At 28.5% G+C, this 15,512-nt stretch overlaps 5 protein-coding genes across 6 annotated transcripts; 2 read left to right on the top strand and 3 right to left on the bottom strand.

The window, feature by feature from the left end:
- Positions 1 to 437: 437 nt before the first annotated feature.
- On the bottom strand, positions 438 to 6,873 carry bru1 (bruno 1). Of its 2 annotated transcripts, XM_027341195.2 has the most exons (9): positions 6,704 to 6,873; positions 6,352 to 6,623; positions 6,139 to 6,182; positions 5,885 to 5,923; positions 2,693 to 2,741; positions 2,440 to 2,565; positions 1,401 to 2,282; positions 1,108 to 1,212; positions 438 to 719 (listed from the first exon to the last, which is right to left on the bottom strand). In XM_027341195.2, the coding sequence occupies exons 1-9, from the start codon at positions 6,871 to 6,873 to the stop codon at positions 598 to 600; spliced, it is 1,809 nt and encodes a 602-aa protein (XP_027196996.2). In that variant the 3' UTR covers positions 438 to 597. The 2 variants fall into 2 exon arrangements, with proteins under 2 accessions (XP_027196996.2, XP_027196998.2); XM_027341197.2 differs by lacking the exon at positions 5,885 to 5,923.
- Positions 6,874 to 7,837: 964 nt separating this feature from the next.
- On the bottom strand, positions 7,838 to 8,559 carry LOC113791420 (uncharacterized). Its single transcript, XM_027341203.2, has one exon. It carries the CDS (start codon positions 8,360 to 8,362, stop codon positions 7,994 to 7,996), a length of 369 nt encoding a protein of 122 aa, XP_027197004.1. The 5' UTR covers positions 8,363 to 8,559; the 3' UTR covers positions 7,838 to 7,993.
- mRpS35 (mitochondrial ribosomal protein S35) lies at positions 8,495 to 10,466 on the bottom strand. Its single transcript, XM_027341202.2, has 3 exons — positions 10,131 to 10,466; positions 9,525 to 10,079; positions 8,495 to 9,453 (listed from the first exon to the last, which is right to left on the bottom strand). The coding sequence occupies exons 1-3, from the start codon at positions 10,329 to 10,331 to the stop codon at positions 9,184 to 9,186; spliced, it is 1,026 nt and encodes a 341-aa protein (XP_027197003.2). The 5' UTR covers positions 10,332 to 10,466; the 3' UTR covers positions 8,495 to 9,183.
- A 103-nt stretch (positions 10,467 to 10,569) lies between these two features.
- Cortactin (cortactin) lies at positions 10,570 to 12,907 on the top strand. The gene is made up of 3 exons (XM_027341200.2): positions 10,570 to 10,799; positions 10,893 to 10,969; positions 11,041 to 12,907. Exons 1-3 carry the CDS (start codon positions 10,716 to 10,718, stop codon positions 12,770 to 12,772), a joined length of 1,893 nt encoding a protein of 630 aa, XP_027197001.2. The 5' UTR covers positions 10,570 to 10,715; the 3' UTR covers positions 12,773 to 12,907.
- Positions 12,908 to 13,069: 162 nt separating this feature from the next.
- LOC113791418 (uncharacterized) lies at positions 13,070 to 14,505 on the top strand. The gene has a single exon (XM_027341201.2). It carries the CDS (start codon positions 13,167 to 13,169, stop codon positions 14,217 to 14,219), a length of 1,053 nt encoding a protein of 350 aa, XP_027197002.2. The 5' UTR covers positions 13,070 to 13,166; the 3' UTR covers positions 14,220 to 14,505.
- Positions 14,506 to 15,512: the final 1,007 nt, after the last annotated feature.

Here is a 15,512-nt window from a genome sequence, read left to right as displayed (position 1 = left end):
TTTTTTTTATATAAAAAAAAAGACTGACTGGGGATAATATTGATATGGGGTTGAAACGATAATTTCAAATGACTTTGTATATGGCATTGGCTGGAAATGGGAATGATTAAGATTGTTTTTTTTTTTCATTCTGTTTCATATACACATCAGATGATCATCGATTCCAAGGCTAACCAAATCAGCCAATTCTATATAGATTTAATTTTTTTTTGTTTTTTCCAAAGAAAATTAATGTTGTATTGACAACAACAACAACAAAAAATTCATTAAATGAATTTGCGTATGTATATGACAAAAAAAATATTATTATTATTATTATTGAAAACCAATGAATTTTCTTATGAAAATTTATTATTTATTTGAAATCATCGTTAATAGAATGTGTCTGCAAGGAAAAAAAATCAAATATGAAAAAAAAGATATTGAATATTTCTGGATCATTGCAAAAAAAAAAATTTATTGCCGTGACTAGTTGAAATATAAATTCATATATAAAAAAGGGTTGGCCGTTCTCTTTCTCTTTGTTATCCGATTTTTTTTCATTTATTGGCAAAATTATTTGGGCAAAATGTTGATTATTATAATGATGATGATGATTCAGTACGGTTTTTCACGAACTTTTTTCAGCTGTACTTTTAAACGTTTATTCATCACTTGAAAACCATTCATTGATCTGATAGCATTTTGTGCCGATTCCGGATTGTCGTATGATACAAAACCTTCAAAACAATTCATCATCATTGTAGTCGTCGTCGTCATCATCATATATGGTGGTATGATATTAAAGGAAGAGAAAAAAAGAACAAAAAAAATGAAAATAAGAAACATTATGAGTAGGAAGCAAAAAAAAACGGAAATGTTTGGTTCATTGGTCCGTCAAAACATTGCAATCAACATCATCATTCATTGGAATTAATTCAATGAATGATGGTGATGGCACCCCAAAGACCAGACATAAAATGAATGAATAGATAGAAGACAATATGTAAATTTAGAAATGAGAAAAAATCAAAGTATACATCAATTTGGATCATTGTCATTGAAGCAAGTAGGAAAAAAAGAAAAAAAAACTTTCTCCAAATTTTTAAGAATAAAACAATAACTTACCGAAACATTTACTTAGATTTGAATTTTTATCGATGAAAACTTTGGCAGAAACAACATTACCGAATGGAGCGAACAATGTGATCAGATCATAATCAGAGTATTCGGCTATAATATACATTGTAATCCGACATTTTAAATTTTGTTCGATCAAAATGTGTGTGAGAAAAGAAAATTGAAGAAAAACAATTTAGATAGTAAAAGTTTGATTAAAAAACTTCAATTTAAAAAACTCATTATTTTTTTAACTTTTTTGGATTTTTTTTGTTGTTGTTCAAATGATTCTTTTAACTAACCTGGAAGATGATAAATGAATAGATTCGATCCATCAGGGCCTTCGATCTGTTTGCCATTATTCATTGCCGCTGTCGTCGTTAGACCAAAATGATGTTTGGCATGATAAACAGCAGGATGATGGTGATGATGATGATAGGCATGATGATATGGTGATGATGCAGTCATAGCAGCAGCCATCGTTAACGAATCGGCCAATTTTGCATTTGCCGCCATTGCTAAATTTGTTATATTTGCCGTAGTAGGATAGGCTGCAGCAGGAATTTGACCCGAAGCTATCAATGCAGCAGCTGTTGTCGATACTGCTGCAGGTGGATATGATGCCACTGATGATTTAGTTCCAAGAATCAGATTCGGATAGGTCAATTCTGTTGGTATAGTTGCTGCTGCTGTAGCTGTTGAATATGGATTCACCGGAGAATGATTTAATGTGGATATATTTAACAATTGTTGCTGCTGCTGTTGTTGAGATTGTTGTTGTTGCTGAAACTTTATCAAATTATTAAAATAAGCAGAATTTGTTGGATCTATTGGCGACAATGTATTCGTCCCGGTTGATGATGTAATCGATGTATATGGTGATTGAGCATGGACCCTTGGATAGGAAACTAATGGCTGTGTTGATAGATTTATAGCGGCAGCTATAGGCGATTGAGCCGTATTAAAAAGACCATTCATTATTGTGATCGGTGATTGAAGATTACTATGAGAATTTGATTGTTGTTGTTGACGCCGTTGTTGTTGTTGTTGATGATGATCGGGATTTGATTCGGCAAATTTTACAACAATAGGAACCAAACATCCATCAAATATTTTTGTCTGATTCAATTCACGCATCGCTTGTGTTGCATTTGATCGTGTGGAAAATGTAACAAATGCACATCCTTGAATATTAAAAATATATGTGAAGAAAGAAAAAAAAATGTTATTTTTTGTTTTTTTTCTGTTCAATAATCAAATTTCAATCAATCATTGTGATATCAGCATAGAAAATGAAATTTTTTTGATATTAAAAAATTAAAATCATCATCAAACACATACCTCTGCTTTGTCCTTGATTATCACGTAATATAATACATTCTTCAATCTGGCCAAATTGTTCAAATGTTTGTAAAATATCAGTTTCCGTAATAAATTTTGGTAATTTTCCAATGAAAAGTTTACGATCTAATTGTTTTTTGATTGTTTACATTACAATATTATCCGAAATAATTTAGCGGACGAAAAAAAACCCGGATAGTAAAAGAGACAAGTAAAAAAAAAATAAATATTAATCTAACCAAAAAAAACTAACCATTTTTATTTTCGTTATCGGCCGGTTTCATTTGAATGGGATTTCGGCACTGTGTTTTAGGAAAAAAAATGACGATAAAAAACAATTTAAATTTTTTCACAAATTTAACGAGGAAAAAAAATGAATAAAAGGAAATAGATAAGTAAAAAAAAAATATCCAAATAGAGAAAAAAAAGGTTCAGAAAATAATTTCGTATCAAAAAAATAAAAAATAAAGTATTATTGAAAATCAACAAACAAATAAACAAACAAAACACACTGAAAACAGAACGAAATGATCAATTTTTCCAATTTCTTTCTTCAAATTATTATTATTATTATTATTGTCAAAGTCAAATGATTTGTGAAGAAGAGTATTTGATACAACAACAGCAACAGCATTCAAAGTAATAGAGAAATAAAAATACCGAGATATATACAGTACGGGACGTACGGTTTGTTCCAATTGGAATGAATTTCAAATTTTCTTTTTGTTGTTGTTGTTGTCAATTTCTTTTTTTTTACCATTCGATTTTAACTTTACATTTATTTGATCTTGTCATATTATATAACTCTATATCATTATCTTTGTTTTCGATTTTTTTTTCATTCTTTCTTTCTTGAAAGTATTTCTTTTCTCTTTTGCTCTCTCTCACTCTCTTTCGTTACTCGTTTTATCGATCATCATTTGTTATATATTACATCATCATCATCATCGTTTTCAATATATATTTTTTTCTCGCACTAAATTTTTGTTTTGTTTTGCTTCTCATTTCCATTGAAATAATAATAATAAGTTGGATAATAACAGAAAAAAAAGTGAAATTTTTTTTTCAATAAATTTTCAAAACTTTTATCACTCCAAAAAAAATATTCAACATCAAAATAGAAAACAACAAACGATTAACTCTTTGGAAGAAAAAAAATTCTTACATCATCATCATTATTATTGTAAATGAAAATATAAAATGAAAAGAAGAGGATAGTAAATTTTTTAAAAAATGTTTTTTGATCGATGTTTTTTTTCTGGTTAAAAAAAATGATGATGAAATATCGATGTTGGATATGTTTGAAAGCTAACAAATTTCAAAAAAAAAAAACAATCGATAATAAACATTTAAGAAAAAAAATTACCTCATTTATGTATCAGACATGCGGAAAAAGAAATCGAACGAATAATTTTTAAAAAATTTTTGTTTGGTTTCTATAGAATATAATAATTCTGGTTACCATAAACGACAATGAATTTTTTTTTCAAGAATGTTTTGGTGCAGGTAGATATCATTTATTGTGTTGATGGGAAAAAAAATACTTTTAAAATGCATCTGCTTCTTTACAAAATAGTCAGGAAAAAAAAGGTTTACTCAATGTGTAAATCCACAATTTTTCACTACTATTCAGGATTTGTTTTATGAATTCATTAAAATTTTAAACAATTTTTTTCGGATTTTAAAATAAGAAATGATTATCGATAAAATATGAAATATGAAAACAAAGTGACAACAACAATCTCAACAACAACGAAAAAAAATCGAGCGGAAACCGTTCGAAAAAAAGGGGAGCTGACTAGAAAAAAAAATTCAAAACAAACAATCACGATGGTTACAACAACAACAACAAAAAATGAGTGAATGCCGAAACTAACCCGAAACTATCGAAAATATTTCAAGTTTTCTTTTTCCGTATAAGCATTTCAAATGTTTGTGTTTCAGGAATTTTTTTCTTCTTCCATTTTGTTGTCGTCAATGGATGAACATTTCGAAGAAAATTGTTGTTGTTGTTATTGTTTTTATCGAAAGCAAAAAACAACAACAAAATCCGATGATGACAATGAAAACAACAACAAAACAACAAAAAAAGTAAACAGAGCATAAAAGTTTTGTTGTTAATCTGAATAGCAAAAAAAAAAAAAGAAAATTGTTCAATTGAAAAGAATTTCAATTGAACAATAAACTATAGTGGCTATCATTATGATTAATATTTTTTTTTTTTTGGCTGAAGATGTTGTTTTTGTTGTTGTTTATGACATCATTGAAGATTGAGAAATTTTCTTTTTGATTTTCTGATTTTCTGATTTTCAAATTGTCAATTCAATCGATACAAATCATTACAATAGTAATGGTATGGATTTCCGAATGTCTGTATGTGTAACAATTAAACACAGACAATGATATTCATTTGAAACAAATTTTCATTGAAGTTTCCAAAAAAAAGTGAAGGAAGAAAACTAAAAAAAAACAATTCTTCCTGTATACTTAAGGATCGTTGGCAATTTTGATTGAATTCATGAAGCGAGTTGAAAAACAAAAACTTGACTAGCCAAACCAAAAATCGATTCTTTTTTTCGGCAAAAAAAATCGATTTTTTTCCCAAAAAACGAAAATGGAAAAAAACGCGTGTTTGAAATGAATGAAACAAATTTTCAAAAGTTTGAAAAAAAATTTCTGTTTCCTATATATTTTCGAAATTTAGATTGGATTCTTGGAACTGTGTTATTAAAATTAGAGGGAAAAAAATTTTTCAACACACATTATCATCGTCATCATCGTTTATTTATAGCAATCATCAATGATGATGAAGAAAATAGAATCGAGAATTGAGAGGAAAAAAAACTAGAATTAGTTGTTGTTGTTGTTGTTGAAATTGACTTTAATGAAAACGATATGATGATGATGTTGAAATAGTTTCAATGATGATGTACAATTAAAAACATTATCACAGAATAATAAACTTAATATAAAAAAAAATTATGAATTTCACAAAAGAATAAATTCAGTTTCGAATCGTTTACGATTCTGACAATGATGATGATGATAATGATGATGATTGTGACGGCAACCATCAACGGCAATGGCAGCAATGACAATGATGACTACGACATAGAAAAACTATGACATACATATAAAATGGCAGCAAATAAAAAAAACAAACAAAAAAAACGACGACGACAAAAATGAAGAAATTCAAAAATGACATGGATAATTAATATTTTTTTTTCTTTCTGAAGTTTCTATCTATCATGATAGTTTGGGTGTATAGATAATTTTATATGGGCGTGTTTATGGTTATGGTTATGTGTTTTTTTTTCGGGTCGGATGAATGTATGCAAAGCATGTAAATCAAACCAACAAAAACAAAACCCGAAACCCGAAAAAAATATTTATAAATAAATAAATATTGAAGTGAAATAAAAAAGAAACAGACCAAACTTACCGATGGAAGTTTTTGAAGATTGTGTAAAGCATTCTGTGCCTGTACACAATTATTATTATTGTTGTTGTTCGTTGTTGACATTTAAAACATAAAAACATGGATACAAACAAACAGAGAAAAAAAATTTGACGATAAGAAATTAAAACCAATGATTATTTGGACATATGGAACACAGGAATAAAACGAAAAAAGTAAAATAAAATAATTCGAACAATTTTTATAAAATAAAAAAAAACATTCAAAATAGACATTACATCGAGTGCCGCTTTTCTCGTATAGTACGTAACGAAACAGCATCCTATTTATGTGAATGATAAATGATAAATGTAAACATTGATTTTGTTTTTTGAAAACAAAAAAAAAAATGATTAATTTCATAATTTAATAATGTTTGTTTAAAGAAAGAGAAGGTAAAAATAAAATAAATAAATTTCAAAGTAAACAAAATTACTGACTGATTGGCTTACCTTTACTTTTTTTCGTTTCTTTATCTTTGAGTATATTAATAGCATAAATTTCACCATATTGTTCTAATAAACGACGACAATCATCTTCACACCAATCACGTGGTATTTGTCCGACAAACATTTTCATTGAATCATGATCCGGTTTTCTATCATCATCATTGATGATGATGTTAGAATCAGATTGATTATCATTACCATCATCATTATCATTATTGGCATCTTTATTATCGATATGACTAGTATCATTATTATTATTACTGTCAACAAAATTACTGACATCGACAGAAAAAGAAAAATTTGATCAAACGATTATGGAACAATGAAAAAAAAATCTGGTAAATGAAAATCTTACCTAGTTGAATTAATATGATTATCGATTGTTGTTGATGATGAATCATCATCATCATCATTATTTTGATTTATAATCGAATCAATTTGTTTAACATTTTTTTCATTATCATCAACATCACCAACAACATTGTTTTCAATCAAATTGTTATTTATTTCAATTAATGATTCCATGATTTGTTAACTAAAAAAACTAAACTGAAAAAATTCAGAAACAAAAAATTCTAGGTCGACACCCACATACAAACACAAACAAACAAACAAAATCCAATTTAAAAGAAATACCAAACATGCAAAAAACGAGCGGTTAGAAAAATAGATGATAACAAAAAAAAATTGATCTTCTTTTCTCATCGCAAACGGCAATCACATCGACACATTACCATTATTATTATTGGGATGTTGATGATGAGAGCTACCAATCATTCATTCATTCATTTCAATGATAATGAGATAATCATACTATCAATTCAATTCAATTTTTATTTTTATTTTTTTATGATTAGATTTGCTATAACCACATATATAGATAATAATTTAGTTCTTCTTTTTTTTTGTCATCAATATCTCAATGGTTTGTGTGTGTGTGTGTATGTTACACATCAATCAAAAAGCAAAAAACAGAAATGCAAAATACAAAAAAAGCAGAAAATTGAGCCAATTAATGTGACTCAATACACGATTGTGTTTGTTAGTCGGGTAATTTTATATATATTGGAATAAATATGATAATGGTATTTTTTTTTTTTTGGTCGAGCAAAAACACCAGTAAAAAGAAATTTTTCTGTTGTTGTTGTTGTTGTTATTGCCATCGATGATATGATAAAATGATACTGATAAGATTATAACCATTACCATCAGAGAAAAAAAATATATATCAATCATCATTGACAACAAACAATATCAATATTGAAGTGGTTTTATTATTATCACCATTGATTTTTTTTCTTTACGTTGATTTAGTTTTTTTGTTGGTAGAATCTTTTCTCCATCTACCTTCTTTTTTGTTGATTGGTTGTCATAATTGAATTTAACCAATAGAACTTGTTGAATCAAAAAATATCATTTTTTTCCCTGTTCTGATTGGATTTTTTTTTGATTTTTTTGATTCAAACGATCGAAAGAAATTAATCTGTCAAATTTTTTTATAAATTTATTTATTTTTATTCATTTTCATTGAATCGAATTGAATCAATTTGAAGCAACAGAAAAAAAATTACATTACAAACAAACATTGGGTTATTATTCATTTATGTTTTCATTGGTTTTATTTTTTTGGAAAATGGTGAATATTCTAACACATATCCGGTACATTCATTTGACGATTACCCATATCCCATAACATGAATGTAAATAGAATAGCCAATAAAATAAGAATAACAGTACCGGTTGTTTGTAGCCAAATAAATCCATATGCACCGCTTACACATGCCAATACTAATAAAATAACGGCAAATGTACATGAAAAAAGAAAATGTTCACGCCAAACACCAATTAAACCGATTGCTAATGAAATAAATGAAAAAACTACCCAAACAATATCTTCGGTTTTTTGGTTTGTTTGTGCAATATGAACAATATTGATGATAATCATTAAGAGAATCAATACGACCAATACAATACGTGTAATCGCATACAAAATACCGAAACGACTTTCAGTCATTTTTTAAAATTTTAATGATAATAGTAGTGAAGAATAAGATGAATATGAATATGATGATGATGATGTTAATCGTAGTGAAATGATTGATTTTTATTTAGGAAAAAAGAAACTGCACACAAAATAAAATCGATATTTTCAAGATGAAAATTTGAATAATAATAATGATGATGATGATGATCGAAATGATTTGATTTGTTTTTAGTTTGGTTTTGTTTTTTTGAACGGATTTTATCCAACTAAATTAATTGATGGAAGAGGATCTCTATGATGATGATGATAATAGGAAAAAGTCCAAATACATAAATAACTTTCAATAAACAAGTGAAATATCATCAATATATTTATGGTTGTAGGAAGAAACCAAAAAAAATTTTCTTATTTTGTTTCATGATAGTTACCATTGGTAATGTACTGACTCCATAGGAACATCGTTTTTCTTCTTCTTCTTCTTCATCTTCTTTTTTATTTCTTTCTCAATACAGATGATGTTTACATTGTTATTTATAATATTATTATCATCATCATCAGATCACCAAATGTCATCTCCTATACGAAATACATATAGTTGTTTGGCTGGATGTGTAATTTGGTTGTTTTGACATAATTAATGGGCGTACGTGATTGATTTCCGAACAGTAACAACGTTTGATTTTCTTTTTACTTGTCATTATTGATATCATTAAAAACAATGATAAGAATTTAATTTTATAGAAATTTTATTTTCAAAAACATTTACATATAATATAATAGAATTGGACATTTTCTCTATCTACATCCAAACGAAACAAACAATAAACAAAAAAAACATTCAATGAAAATTATTATGCAAATAAAATTTTCAACACTGATTGTTTATATTGATTTAATGATTCATTTGTTTCGGATTTTTCAATACCATCATTATCACCATATAATTTGATTACAGCATCAGCATATTGTTTAACATTTGATTGTTGTTCCAATTGTTCGATTGATATTTTAGGTTGACATTTTTTTAAATAATTTAACAATGATTCACGTGATTTACTTTGATTCCAAAAATATTTTTCCCAATCACTATATTCTTTTTCTGTTTCCCATTTTTCTATTTTCTATTTTTTTGTTTTGTGGAAAAAAATAATTATTATCGATATAGATAAAATTTTGAATATAAATAACATACCCATGATTCAAAATATGATGCTGTTAGTAGATAATGAGCATAATCATAATTTTGTTTACGTAATGGACAACTATCGGTTCGAATAGTTGCTATATCTGTTTCGGGATTATAACGATGTGCTAATAATCGTTTCATTTTATCATGAGAATGTTCATCTAATTTTAAACCGGAAAGTTTAAATGATAATTCAACAATTCTTGAATCTGGCCAACGAATAGATGGACCACTGAAAACAAAATCTTTTGTACGAATAGTGATAGGAAAATGACGTTGACAATCATCATCAGTTTTTAATGCTTTTGGCCAACGTGTACAAAAACGTTTGATTGCTTCACATTGTCGTTTAACAGTGATTGGTGTTAGATGAAAAAAATTTGGTATTTTTAACAATTCAGGATTATTAAATTTTCCAACTGGTGCACTAATTTTATTATCATCTACATAACTCATATGAATAGGTAATGGTATGGTTGCTGGATGAAAATTTCTTGCTGTTGGCCATACATTAGTCCAATTACAATTTTCTTTTAAACGTTTATAACGTGGGCTTATTACCTATTGGAAGATAAACATTTAGTCAAACGTTCAATAACAATGAAAACATACTTCTGATTTGATCAAAATTCTTTGTTCACGACGAACATTACCAAAGGGTAAAATTTTTAACAAGGGAAAATTATTTTCATCATTGGTCAACAATTTTATTTCGTCATTTTGTTTTGTATTTCTCTTTCTAACTGCTGATGATGATGATGAAAATCTAAAATTATTAATTCGTAAAACTTTTCCTCTAAAATTGATCAACATTTTTTCTTTTGAATTTAACACGAATTAATGAAAAAGAAAAATTCCATGTGATCCAATCGGCTACGGATACCTTAGCAAAGAGTGCTATGTAGAAATAGAATCGAATGGATAAAACAATGTTGTCATGGAATATCTGCCGCCGCCGCCGTCGTCACCATTTGCTCTAATTTCTTAATAAAATTTTATTGCTCGATATCAATTATCATTAAACGAATGCCAAACCTATTGTCAATCAATTATGAGAGAATAAATCTGTCATCAGACTAAAGTGATTTTTTTTTGAGTTGAAATCTTTTGTTTGAGTCATCATTGCTGTTATTATTTAATGGTTATGTCATTTAATTGTTCGAATTAAAATTTTTGAAATTTTATTAACGATTCTAAATGTGGAGAAGTGCACAATACGTTAATTCGGATGCATTAAAATCGGTAGATAACGATGACTGGGATACCGACCCGGATTTTGTTGTAAGTACTGAATATGTTTTAATTTTAATTATTGTTGGTGATGTTTTTTTTTGTTTTCATTGTTTGAATGCATTAATTTTTTTTTGTCATTAGAACGATGTGACTGAAGAGGATCAACGTTGGGGTTCAAAAACCATTGAAGGTTCTGGACGTACAGCCGCTGCTATCGAGTAAGCTATTTGATAGTTTATGATTTTTATGTTCATTTAATTAATTTCGGATTAAATTGTCATTTTATTAGTTTAGATCAACTTCGAAATGAAGTAAGTCAAGAAGATGTACAATCAAAAGAGAAATTTGCCCATCAATCTCAGAAGGATAGTAAAATAGGATTTGGTGGCAAATTTGGTGTACAAACTGATCGCGTGGATAAATCAGCTGTCGGTTTCGATTATCATGAAAAAGTAGACAAACATCAATCACAAAAAGATTATTCCACTGGTTTCGGTGGTAAATTTGGTGTACAGAAAGATCGCGTCGATAAATCTGCTGTCGGCTGGGAACATCATGAAAAGGTGGAAAAACATTCTTCTCAATTGGACGGGAGTAAAGGATTTGGCGGCAAGTTTGGCGTACAGAAAGATCGTGTTGATAAATCGGCCCTTGGCTGGGAACATCATGAAAAAGTAGACAAACATGAATCACAAAAAGATTATTCGGTCGGTTTTGGTGGCAAATTCGGTGTACAGAAAGATCGTGTGGACAAATCAGCTGTGGGCTGGGAACATCATGAGAAAGTGGAAAAACATGAGTCGCAAAAAGATTATTCTGTTGGATTTGGCGGTAAATTCGGTGTACAGAAAGATCGCGTCGATAAATCTGCTGTCGGCTGGGAACATCATGAAAAGGTGGAAAAACATTCTTCCCAATTGGACGGAAGTAAAGGATTTGGTGGCAAATTCGGTGTACAGAAAGATCGCGTTGATAAATCTGCCCTTGGTTGGGAACATCATGAAAAGGTGGACAAGCATGAATCGCAAAAAGATTACTCCGTAGGATTTGGTGGCAAATTCGGTGTACAGAAAGATCGCGTAGATAAATCTGCCCTTGGTTGGGAACATCATGAAAAGGTGGACAAGCATGAATCACAAAAAGATTATTCTGTAGGTTTTGGTGGAAAATTTGGCGTACAGAAAGATCGTGTGGATAAATCTGCTGTCGGTTGGGATCATCATGAAACAGTTGAAAAACATTCATCTCAATTGGATGCAAGCAAAGGATTTGGTTTGGAAAATGATCGAAAAGATAGTTGTGCCAAACGTTGGGAAAATCGTGATAATGATGATAATAACAATACAAACAAACCCAAGAAAGAAATTATTAAAGGTGATGCCAAATCATTGGCAAGTAAATTTGAAAATCTAGCCAAACAAGATGAAACCGCTGCACGTGAAAAAATTCAACGTGAACGTCAAAAACGAATCGAACAAGAAGCTCATGAAAAAGAACTAAACAAAGATCGTGTTGTTTTTGAAAGTGAAGCCCGAGAAGATGAAGAAACATGTGATCAATCGCGAGAATCCAATGATCAAGATGATGATGTTGATGAAGTTGAAAGGCCACTTCATCAACAGAAAGGTCGCCATCATAAGATAGGCATTTCGGTATTACCGATGCCAAAATCACCGACAAAAATAACCCCTTCTCAAACGATAACATCTCCGATTCAATCAGAACCTGAAATAATTAATGATCAACAACCAATTGAAATACAAACGCCTGTAGTCGAAACAAATCCAGTCGAACAAAAGTTAACAACTGACATGAAAATTGTTGAAACCACAAACAATGAAGATTTAGGTCTAACGGCGATTGCTTTATTCGATTATGAAGCAGCCGAATCGGATGAAATTACATTTGATCCAGATGAATTGATTACAAATATCGAAATGATCGATGAAGGATGGTGGCGTGGCCAATGTCGTGGTAAAGTGGGCCTATTTCCAGCAAATTATGTCAAGCTCAACGAATGATTGATAACAATGGCCATAACCAACCAACTTGTTTGATTTTTTTTTCATGTTTTATATATTTAATATATTGATTGATATTTATACACACAATTATACGAACAAAATAAGATTCATTTATAAATTTTTTTCTCTGTATTTTTGATCGTTTTGCTTTACTTTTGTCCTTTTTCAAAAAAAGTATTTTATCTGTATCTCGTATGCATTTTTTAAAAAATCAAATTCTCAGAAAATTAAAAAAAAGTCAAGTATTTTTATGAATACGTCCTCTATTTATGGTTCATTTGTGTTTCGAAATATTTATTTTTTCATTTTATTTTCATGCCAAATAAAATTATTGTTCGATTTTTTTTTTTAAATATCTGTTTACATTTTTCAGTCCGATTTTAACATTCCAATGCGAAAAACAAAGCAGAAGATTGTACTTGCATCCGATTCTGAAGATGATTCTGATGATGATAATATGATGAAAACATCAGCTAATGGTAATGCCGTTTGTTCAAGGTTTATTTCTTCAGATTTTCTCAATTCGTACCGTAAATTTTTGAATAATGATCATTTTCACAAGAAAATTTTGGAAAATGATCCACCAAAGAAAATTGATCAAGTCAAAGAAAAATCTTTAGCAAATGATAACGATAAAATTGCTGATGATCAATCAGCAAAAATAATCGTTAATGATATTAGAAATCATACTAACGATGGTAATATTCCAAGTATTAATGATGATAATCAACTTGATCAAAAAACAAGAAAAAGACATCATTCACCCGATTCGTTGAATTTACCACAAATAAAACCTCCAACAACAAAGGATAATGACAACATAACCGACCAGCACTCATCACCAGAAATTGTAGAATTATCTGATACTAGTAACTCACCAATACCTATTGTAAATTCTTCGATAATTCAAGATGATGAAGAAATCAACAATGCTATAAATGAATGGATACGAATTCGTGTTCAACGATTAGATAGAATCGAATACTTTAGGATGCTTCGTACACAATCATTTTCAACTATATTCGATCAAATAGCCGAACGTTTTGATGTTTCCATATCTCGATTAATTTTATATCTGAACGATAAAATTGTTGATGCAAAATCAACACCCAACTCTATAAATCTATCTTTTGCTGATATATTTGAAATGATTGTCCGTTCAGAAGATCAAACAGATGAAACTGGAACAGCCATACAATCGAACAATGATGATCCGAATATGATTGAATTACATCTTCGTGATTCAAGTAAAAAACGTCTTACATGTCATGTTAATCGATTCGAAAATGTTCGATATTTAGCTGAAATTTTTGCTAAAGATCGTTGTATTCCAATTGAAAAAATTCTACTAAAATTTGATTCTGAAACAATGGATTTAATGCAAAAAATCGATGCATGTGACCTGGAAAATGATGATCAAATCGATGTTATTATTAAACAATAATAAATTACTTATGAATATATTTTTTTATAAATTCAGATTTTATAATGAAAATCTTGAATTTAATTAAATTAAATTTTTATTTTCTTTAAAACAAAAACAAAACATAAAAAATTACATATAGAACAAATCACTACATGATGTCTTTATATCCTGTAGTGATAATGCGGAAGAAAATCAATCGTGTTTTTAAATTTCTCATCATCATCATCATCATCATTGTTTTGTCAATATTTTTGTTCCATTGAACTTGAATGAAATATAAATAAATTTCTATATTTCCGATGAACATTGTTCTTTTATTTCGCACAAATGTTTGATATTCAAAACAAAAACAAATTGACCTTTAAAAGGTTTCACACACACCGATATCAAACACTTGTTGAATACAAAACTAATTCTTTATTTCCTTTTAGAAAAAAATGGATCATTCTTTTTTTTTGATATCAAAGACTTTTTGTCTAATGTCTTATTTATCCATTGAATTTAATTTCCCAATCAATCAATCAATCATCGTATTAATCGGTTTGGGAGGATAAATTTTTTGTTTTTTTTCTGAAATGACGCACAAAAAAAAAAGTTTTTACAAAGAAATTAACCAACTGTTGTTAGGATTCAGCAAAAAAAAAATTTCACACCTCCTACACACATTAGCAACAACAAAAAAAAAAAAAAAAAAAACAATCGAAAGAAAGAGTGAGTGAGAAAACAAAAATTAAATTAAATTTTAACAATCCACTTCCAATCAATCAATCAATCAATCAATCAATTGATAAAGTTTGACATTTGTTTATTATTATAAACGGATGGATATTTTTGTAGGTAAAATAAATCTTCAATTTCAATTTCAACTAAATTTATTATCCTTTTTTTTCGGAATTTATCACGTCAAGTGTATGTTGATTGAAAGTTGATTGAAAGTGAAATTATGTAAAAGGAAACAACAGAATAGAAAAACATGATTTTTTTTCTTGTATTGTCAATGTCAATTGTTCACTTATTCAAACAACGACATTAACCATTTGAAACGAACAATTAAAATTTTTCAAAAACAAAAAATATGAATTTTATGGCGAAAAAATCATTTACATTGAAAACAAAACAGTGGGCATTTTGTTGACCACCTTCTCAATGTTTATGTTTATGTTCACACCTTTACCGAATGTAAATTCTGATTCTAAATTTTAATTATTCAATAATAAACAATAAAATACCTATTCTTTAATTTGAAATGAAATTAATTTCAGATTCATTTTTGGTCATTTTTGGAAATAAATATTTAGACAGTGTTGAAAA

Source organism: Dermatophagoides pteronyssinus, unplaced genomic scaffold (genome assembly GCF_027571235.1).
Source record: "Dermatophagoides pteronyssinus isolate colony J.1.1.1.1 unplaced genomic scaffold, Derpt_VIB-CSIC_2022.12 sq0003, whole genome shotgun sequence".
NCBI classification, from domain to species: Eukaryota; Metazoa; Arthropoda; class Arachnida; order Sarcoptiformes; family Pyroglyphidae; genus Dermatophagoides; species Dermatophagoides pteronyssinus.
Note: the sequence above shows the minus strand (reverse complement) of the source record. Positions and strands in the feature narration are given on the sequence as shown.

Excerpts from the sequence above, each read along its gene's own strand:
- LOC113791420 (XM_027341203.2), bottom strand. The coding sequence starts at position 8,362 with ATGACTGAAAGTCGTTTCGGTATTTTGTATGCGATTACACGTATTGTA.
- Cortactin (XM_027341200.2), top strand. The coding sequence starts at position 10,716 with ATGTGGAGAAGTGCACAATACGTTAATTCGGATGCATTAAAATCGGTA. Across the intron at positions 10,800-10,892 it reads ATACCGACCCGGATTTTGTT|AACGATGTGACTGAAGAGGA; the intron begins GTAAGTACTGAA and ends TTTTGTCATTAG. Across the intron at positions 10,970-11,040 it reads CGTACAGCCGCTGCTATCGA|TTTAGATCAACTTCGAAATG; the intron begins GTAAGCTATTTG and ends TCATTTTATTAG.
- bru1 (XM_027341195.2), bottom strand. The coding sequence starts at position 6,873 with ATGGAATCATTAATTGAAATAAATAACAATTTGATTGAAAACAATGTT. Across the intron at positions 5,924-6,138 it reads CGAGAAAAGCGGCACTCGAT|GCACAGAATGCTTTACACAA; the intron begins GTAATGTCTATT and ends AATTGTGTACAG. Across the intron at positions 2,742-5,884 it reads ATCTTCAAAAACTTCCATCG|TGCCGAAATCCCATTCAAAT; the intron begins GTAAGTTTGGTC and ends CCTAAAACACAG.
- mRpS35 (XM_027341202.2), bottom strand. The coding sequence starts at position 10,331 with ATGTTGATCAATTTTAGAGGAAAAGTTTTACGAATTAATAATTTTAGA. Across the intron at positions 10,080-10,130 it reads GAATTTTGATCAAATCAGAA|GTAATAAGCCCACGTTATAA; the intron begins GTATGTTTTCAT and ends ATCTTCCAATAG. Across the intron at positions 9,454-9,524 it reads CATCATATTTTGAATCATGG|AAAATAGAAAAATGGGAAAC; the intron begins GTATGTTATTTA and ends ACAAAAAAATAG.
- LOC113791418 (XM_027341201.2), top strand. The coding sequence starts at position 13,167 with ATGCGAAAAACAAAGCAGAAGATTGTACTTGCATCCGATTCTGAAGAT.